The sequence below is a fragment of the Neovison vison genome, chromosome 7 (assembly GCF_020171115.1).
Source record: "Neovison vison isolate M4711 chromosome 7, ASM_NN_V1, whole genome shotgun sequence".
NCBI classification, from domain to species: domain Eukaryota; kingdom Metazoa; phylum Chordata; class Mammalia; order Carnivora; family Mustelidae; genus Neogale; species Neogale vison.
The window spans coordinates 150,823,274-150,831,856 of NC_058097.1; the positions used below are offsets into that span (position 1 = coordinate 150,823,274).

The following is an 8,583-nucleotide window of genomic DNA, read 5'->3' on the forward strand; positions in this document are numbered from 1 at the left end:
GGAGACCTAGAGATCAACTCAGGCCCAGTTCCTGGGAGCTGGGCAAAGACAGGATAGGCATATCTGGCAATCCCTGGAGGGGACAAAGGTGCCAGAGGAGAGGCCAGGTTCCTGCCCCTAGGATGCCCCTGAGAGTTTCCAACATTTTTCCATCCAAGCTAAACCAATTGAAGGCTCTTGAGCATTTCCTCTTCCAGGAACCTCCCAGATGGTCTTTTGTCTTCCTGCTCTGAGGGTCCAAGCCTCAACTCTGTCCCTTCAATCCACATCATGGGTAAACTTTTTTCACCCCCCACTGGGAATCCAGAGCCTTCCGTGGACTCCCATCCCCAGCTTTCCCATTGCAGAGCTGAGCACAGAGCCAGGCAGACAGGGCCTGGGAGAAAGGGGGGATATTTGGGGACTACTATAAGTAACAAAGTCCTGGACCGGGCTCTTCTTTGTGGCTACAACAGAGTCCCGAGGGCTACTGAAGTGAGACACTGCGCTCACATGCTGTCACCTGCTCTCCAGGCAACAGCTTCTTTGTGTTTCACAACCCAGAGGGCAAGGACGGATATCCCCATTTTATTGAGGAGGAAACTAAGCGTTAACCTAGACAGGCAATTGCTTCACTTTGGCATAGTCAGTAGCAGAGCTGGGATTCACACCCAAGTCTCATTTCTCTGATATGAAGGAATCCAGAAACTGTGGAATCTGTCATCTACCCACTCGAACAAAAATAATTCATCTGACACGGATGTGTCAGTCTTTTTATTTGAGCTGACTGCCAGACAAACCCCAAGGCCCACCTGGAGCAGGAATGGGATGACTGAAGGATGGATAATGGATGGAAGCACACTTAGGGTTCCTCCATTTGTGAGCCCAGCTTGGTCATCGAAACTTGGGACACGCAGACATGATGTCTGGGTAGGGCTAGACTCAGCCCAAGAGCCCAAACTGCAGCATCAGGGCCAGGCTGAGCAGAAGAGGCTCCACCCCTTGGGGCAGGGCCCCAGCACTCATGGCCATGGCATAGAACCTCGCCACCTCCTCATTGGGGTTGCCCTGGGCTGGGTCGAACCACATCTGGATGCAGCGGCCACTTCCTCGGCTGTAGTTGCTGGCCTGGTAGGACTTGCTCCAGAGGCCCTCACACAGGGCTGCGGGTGTGGGAAAGTAGGTCTCAAAGGTACGGCAGGTGGTCCCGGCTGGACACTTGTTAATTCCTGCAGGCAGAGAGGACGGATGCAGACATTCAATGCCTGGGCCTGAAGCTGGTTTCTGGCCACCCCAGATCCTCAAACCCCACCTTTGTCCCCACCCACCACCCGCCTCACCTGAGGTCCAGTTCCAGCCCCGCTGCCAGTTGCTCTTGCAGGTGTAGGAGGTGCGGCAGTCCTCCCACCATTGCTGGCAGTCCTCTTTGCACAGAGGCACATGCAGGAAGCGCTCCTTGCGCCAGCTCTGGTTCACCTGGTGGGAGGTGAGGAGGGAGGGCTCACTGAGTGCTCAGCGGGGTATGGGACATCTCTTGCCACAGCCCTGATGGAGCTGGATGGCAGCTGCAGGGGTGGGGTGGGGAGAGGCAGGGTCCCATACCTCCTGGATCCAGGGCCCCAGGTTGGGGGAGCACTCATAGAGACAGTTGTCCTGGATAAAGTGGCGCTTGCAGGCAGGCTCCATCTTGCCGCAGTGCTCCCAGGTGAAGTTGTACAGGAGGGAGGTGTCCTTGTGCAGCTCCTGGCTGGTGCTGACTGAGCAGCAGGCCTTCTCCTTCCAGGGAGTGCACTGCATGGGGAAGACACCTACTAACTGCTGCCCCACCCCCCCACACACAGACACCATCTTCTGCCACCTCCAGCCTCTCCCCATTTGGTTCTTGCTCTCCTGCCTCAGGTGGGTTGTCTTAGAAAAGTTTACTGTGAGGATCCTTTTGTCCTTGACCTCCGAAACGCTCATCCTGGGGGAGATTCAGTCACAATAGGGCTGATCAGGGGTCATGGGAGCCGGAGAGAAACCCCATGTTGGGGGACAATAGCCATCACTGATGCAGCCCTTCACACTTCATAGAAAGTTCTTTGACATATTCATTAAAAAATAATTACTGAGTACCTATTTCCATTCCAGTCACTGTTCTAGATGCTGAGAATATGATAGAGAACAAAACAGACAGAAATATGTGTTCATGGAACTTACATCTTGATCAGTGGGGACAGACAGTAAGAAACTAAAAGAGAAAAAATATGGTGTCAGGATCTGATCAATTATATGGAGAAGATTACAGCAGGGATTGCGAAAGTAGGGTATGGGATAACTTGAAATTTTAAATAAGGTGATTGTGAAAAGTCTCCCCGGAGGATGACTTTTTTTTTTTTTTTTTTTTTTTTTGGAGGGTGACATTTTGAGCAAAGGAAGAAGGACATGACCTATGTAGTAATTTGTGTTGAATAACTTTCTTCTCAGCAAGTGTTAAGGTCTTTGTCCCCAGCGGTGAGGCTGGTGCAGAAATGTGGCAGCCCCATAAAAAATATTTGCTGAAAAAAGTCAATGAAAGACTTCTCTATGATTTCCTAAATCTAAACCGAACTCCATCTTACATACGGACACACCATATCTGAGCAAGTTTTTAATGTAGACCAGCTTTTTCAGGACTGCAAATATTGTGAAAAGGAGGGCCATGCTCTGTGCTTTGTTTTACCAGAGTTATTCACTGTTTTAGAAAATTATGTCATCAATGTCAACACAGCTTAGAGTACCCTATAGCATTTAAGTTGCCAGCAGAAGGCACCTGTATCGATCTTCATTTGTAGCTACCCCATTCATAGTGATTTGGTGATGAGAAGCAAATATGCTGTTTGACAGTGATTTTCTGATGGAGTCATGCCCAGGAATTGACATACTGAAATATACCTTATTTTATTATAAGTTACTTTCTTCGTGCTTCTCCTTTGTTTTTGTTTTTGTTGTTGTTGTTGTTGTTTTAAGATTTTATTTATTTATTTGACAGACAGAGATCACAAGTAGACAGAGAGGTAGGCAGAGAGAGAGGAAGGGAAGCAGGCTCCCTGCTGAGCAGAGAGCCCGGTGAGGGGCTCAATCCCAGGACCCTGGGATCATGACCTGAGCCAAAGGCAGAGGCTTTAACCCACTGAGCCACCCAGGCACCCCTGTGCTTCTCCTTTGTAGTACAGATAGTCATGTTGATATTTTTTTAACTTAAATGTGCAGATAGGTTCTATTGGCTTTGAATTTTATTCCAGGATAGAAAAATAGTGTAAAGAGTATTTATTGGGGTGCCAGAGTGGCTCAGTCGGTTAAGTGTCTGCCTTTGCTCAGGTCATGATCCCAGGGTCCCAGGATCAAGTCCCGCATGGGGTCCCTGCTAAGCGGTGAGGGGACCTGCTTCTCCCTCTGCCTGCCGCTCCCCCTGCTTGTGCTCTCTCTTAATCTCTCTGGTAAATAAATAAATATTTAAAAAATAAAGAGTTTTTATCATAAAAAGGAGACATGGAGTCTCAGTGGAGTTACAACTGAATGGCATCCATTTTTACAGAATGAGTGAACGTACAGCACCTGTTGTCTGTATCACAGCCAGAAGAGACCATCTTCTCCACCCTTGACACTCCACGGACTGGCATATAGGGAAGGTAGGAAGAACCATCCTCGCTAAAATCCCTCACACTCCAAACTTGTCCCTACACCACCACAAGGGCTGGTTATGTCTGAGTGCTCTGTGTGTCCTTGTGCTTCTCTGGGCCTCATTTTGTCTCATTTGTGTTATGTGGGGAAGAACATTATCTCCTACATCAAAGGACCACTGAGGGTATGAAATCATGGGCAGTCAGCACGACACCGGGTAAGTGCTCAACAAATGATTATATCGTATCTTGCTGACATGGTATTCTCTGAGGAGGCCACCCCTAACATCTTACCATCACCTTACCATCATCTTTCCAGACAGCAATAACCCAAGTTGTGGGGGCATCTGCCAGTTGACCTTTCTCCTCACCCCCTGACTTAGTCTTCCCTGTTAGAACCAGTCCCCTCCCCAACTGGAGCCACACTCCCTCCTCACCTGGCCATGCAGCTTGTCCTCGGGGCCTGGCTTTGCCTTGTGGTGCTTGGCGTCCATGCAGACGTTGAGCAGGTCCACCCTGGCTCGGGCACTGCACATGGACGCTGTCCAGGCTAACAGCAGCAGAAGTGGAATCAGTCTCCAGACCATGTCTTTTTGTCCCTGCAGACACAGCTTTGGTTAGGGAGGCCCATGCCCTAGGGGAGAGACCCTCGTGTAAGGCCCCCTGTGGCCCCCATGTCAGTCTCCCTATCTCCACAGTGAAGGATGGGGTCAGACCCTCTTCCTTCAGCCTGGGGTCCTAGAGGCTCCCTGAAGCTGAAGTAGAGAAGGTTGGCAAAGGGGCTCCCTCATCCCAGGATTGGGGCTCAATGAGGATCTGGGATTAGTGGATCGGCCCTGGGAGAGTCCTCCTCAGTTGGAGACGATGTGTTTGTGCCCACTCTTCTCTCAACTTTACTTAGGAAAAGTAATTAAATAGTTCAGACCCATGCCCTGCTCCCCTGAAAAGGGCCAGGGACACAGAGTGCCCTTATGCCATGTCCAGCAAGCATGTGCTCTCCAGCGTACCCTGGATCACCTGGGTCCCCACACCAGCTCAGAAATCCACTAGCCTGGGGAAGGCAGGGCTCCAGCTCTGCTGAGTCCTCCCTATCAGCACTGAAGTCACAGATGGTAGCACACGGGGTGCTTTTTGGTCAAATAACACAGATATGGAAAGATTGGGAGTTTCTAATTTTTACTTCCTCATACTTTTTCCTTCCCTGTTCTCTGAATGCCGTTTCCTTCCTCCACTCCATAATAACACTGGTCTCCTCAGCAATCTCTAGGCTAATGCACCAGATTCCTACCTTACCCTTCAGAAAACAAGTGCAGAGATCCGTGGACCAGAGGGACAATATAAAATACCCCATGGGGGCACCTAACTAACTCAGTCGGTTAAGCATCTAACTCTTGATTTCGGCTTAGGTCATGATCTCATGGAGCCTGCTTCAAATTCTCACCCTCTCCCTTTGTTCTTCCACACATCTCATCTCCCGTGTCTCTCTCTCTCCCTCTCACCCCAAAATTAATTAATTAATTAGTTAGTTAATTGATCAAAATAAAATTGCTCCATGTTGGAGCAGCCAACTAAACAAGTGCTTAGAGTCCTGGAGGTCACCCAGCACAAGTGCCGCCCACTTCCCTTTTCCTGACTGACCCTCAACCCCCGACTCCCAACTGTTAAAGATCTGTTCCTTTGGGTTGACAACAGAGACTGCTTCCTCTCTCTCACCATCCCACATCCACACAAAGCCCTGGCCAAGGGTCCTTCCAAAAACTTTTCTGGAATTCACTTCCCTTGGCTTGGGGTCAGGTCTTCCCTCCTCCCATTTCTTCCCCTAAAGGCACTTTCCCCACAGGAGCCCAAGGGATCTTTCTTTCTGTCTGTCTTTTTAAGATTTTATTTATTCAGGAGAGGGAGAACCCTGCAAAGGAGCATGAGCAGGCAGGGCGGGAAGGGGAGGGTGATATGTGGGAGGCAGAGGGAGGGAGAGAAGCAGGCTCCCGGCTGAGCAGGGAAATGAAACAACACAGAACTCCGTCTCTTCACCCTGGAATCATGACCTGAGCCAAATGCAGATGCTTAACCCTCCGAGCCACTCAGACACTAAACACCGCCCAACACACACCCACCGCCCAGTGTCCTTGTCTCCCTTTCCTCCTTAGGCCATCTTGCCTGAGCCCTTTTGCTGCTGGGAGTCCACACAGCTGTGTCTTGACTCACCTCTTTTCAGGCTGGGGATGGCTCCAGGTCTCTGGACTTTCCGCAGTAGTCTCTGACCTCAGCCAGGATACACTGACTATAAGAGCTCTCTGGTCACCATGGAACGTGACTTCCCCTTTCCGTTCTCAACTCTTCCTTCCTTCCCTCTCTTCTAGGCCCCACCCATGCAAGGCTCATTATTCACTCCTGTGTATTCACAGTATTCACAGTGTATTCACTCCTGTTTTCATTCATCTCTTTGTTACTTTATTCGTTATAGAATTCACACACTCAACATTCATCAAAACTTAAAGAAGCTCATTTCTAAGTGGGATCTGAATTTTTGAGGTACCCCAAATAGTTGTTAGGATGAAACTAGCTTGAGGGACATGAGGCACAGTAGGGAAGAACTCAGGCTTTAGGGTTAGGCCATGGGTTCCAGGGACAGCTCTGTCCCTCATACAACCTCGGGAAATATCAGTGAGACTTTTGGAGCCTTAGTTTGCTCACCAGAGGATTGTTGAAAATTACATATGAAAAAGCCTGGCACAACATGAGTAGGCTTAAATGATAGCTATTGGGTTAATTTTTGAGTAATGAGATAAACACGGTTAGAGGTTGAAGTACCGAAGTCCAGTTTAACAGAGAAAAATTGTCTCAGATCTGATAAGTGATGTAATATAATAGCTCGCCACCTAGCATTTCTGTAAACATAATTAAGCATTTTTTATAGCCTTTTTAAAAATTGTGGAAAAACATATGTTATATAAAACTCACCATCTTAATTCTTTTTAAGGGTATGATTCAGTAATGTTAAGGGTATTTATGTTGTACAACCGATCTCCAGAACCCCTTTGCATCTTGTAAAACTGAAACCTCATTCTCATTAAGCAACAACACCCCATTTCCTCCTCTCCCCAGTCCCTGGCAACCATCATTCGACTTTCTGTCTCTATGAATGGACTACCCTGGATATTTCATGTAAGTGGGAATCACACAGTATTTGTCTTCTTGTCACTGGCTTATTTCATTTTGCATAATGTCCTCAAGGTTCATCCCTGTGTCAGAATTTCATTTCTTCTTAATAACTGAATAATACTTCCTTGTATGTATCTGCTACATTTTGTTTATCCATTCACCCACTGATCAATTCTGGGTTGCTTCCACCTCTTGGCTATTGTGAAGAAGGCTATTGTGATGGCTGGTGTACAATTATCGTTCGAGGATCCTGCTTTTAATTCTTTTGAGTATATATTCAGATGTGGGATAGTGGGATTACATGGTAATTCCATTGTTGAGGAACTGCCATAAAATTTGCTGTAATAATTGTACAGCTTTACATTCCCACCAATAGTATACAAGGGCTCCGATTTCTCCACATCCCCACCAACACTTGTTATTTCCTGTTGACTTTTTGTGTCTTAATAAAAGCCATCCTAGTGGGTGTGAGGTGATATCTCATTGTGGTTTTGATTTGCATTTCCCTGATGATGAGTGATGTTGAGTATCTGTTCGTAGGCTTGTTGATCATTTGTGCACCTTCTTGGGAGAAATGTCTACCCAAGTTGTTTGCCCATTTTTTAATTGTATTACACATCTTTCTATTTTGTGGGAGCTCTCTAGTTCTGTTTTCTGGATTAACCCCTTATCAGATGTGTAAGTTGCAAATCTTTTCTCCCATTCTGTAAGCTGCCTCTTTACTCTCTTAACTGTCCTTGGGTGCCCAGTTTCCATTTTGATGCAGTCCAGTTTATTGATTTTTTTTCCTTTTGTTGCCTTGGTTTGGCTGTCATATCCAAGAAATCATTGCCTCATACAATGCCATGAAACTCTTCCCCTGTTTTTTAAAGAAATTCTATAGTTTCAGCTCCTACATTTAGGTCTTTGATCCATTGTGAGTTAATTTTTATATAAGGTATAAAACAAGGGTCCAACTTTATTTTTTTGCATGTGAATATCCTGTTGTATCCCAGCACTGTATATTGTAAAGACTATTCTTTCACCCATTGAATTGTCTTGGCACAATTCAATTTGTCAAAATCTGAACTCTCAATTCTATTTCATTGACCTTCATACCTATCTTTATGCTACTACCACACTGTCTTGATCATTGTCACTTTGTAGTATGTTTTGAAACCAAAAGTGTGAGTTGTCTAAATTTTTTTCACGATTGTTTTGGCTGTTATAGGTCTCTTGCATGTCCATATGGATTTTAGGATCAGATTGTCAATTTCTCCGAAAAAGCCAGTAGGGATTTATTTTTTTTTTTTAATGTTCAAAGATTTTTATTTATTTATTTGACAGACAGAGATCACAAGTATACAGAGAGGCAGGCAGGGAGAGAGAGGAGGAAGCAGGCTCCCTGCTGAGCAGAGAGCCCAATGTGGGGCTTGATCCCAGGACCTTGGGATCATGACCTGAACCGAAAGCAGAGGTTTCAACCCACAGAGCCACCCAGGCACCCCGCCAGTAGGGATTTAGATAAGAATTGAGTTGAATCTGTACATCAGTTTTGGGAGTAATAACCTCTTAACAGTATTAAGTCTCCTGGTGATGAACATGGGATATCTTTCCATTTATTTAGGTCTTAAATTTCTTTCAACAGGGGCGCCTGGGTGGCTCAGTCATTAAGCGTCTGCCTTTGGCTCAGGTCATGATCCTGGGGTCCTGGGGTAGCCAGGCCCACATGAGGCTTCCTGCTCAGTGGGAAACCTGCTTCTCCCTCTGCCTGCCTCTCCCCCTGCTTGTGTTTCCTCTCTCGCTGTGTGTCTCTCTCTGT

At 46.9% G+C, this 8,583-nt stretch overlaps 1 protein-coding gene across 1 annotated transcript; it reads right to left on the bottom strand.

Annotated features, from left to right (window-relative positions):
- Window positions 1–720: 720 nt before the first annotated feature.
- FOLR2 (folate receptor beta) lies at window positions 721–5,962 on the bottom strand. Its single transcript, XM_044258625.1, has 5 exons — window positions 5,826–5,962; window positions 4,058–4,219; window positions 1,582–1,770; window positions 1,320–1,455; window positions 721–1,208 (listed from the first exon to the last, which is right to left on the bottom strand). Exons 2-5 carry the CDS (start codon window positions 4,205–4,207, stop codon window positions 922–924), a joined length of 762 nt encoding a protein of 253 aa, XP_044114560.1. The 5' UTR covers window positions 4,208–4,219; window positions 5,826–5,962; the 3' UTR covers window positions 721–921.
- Window positions 5,963–8,583: the final 2,621 nt, after the last annotated feature.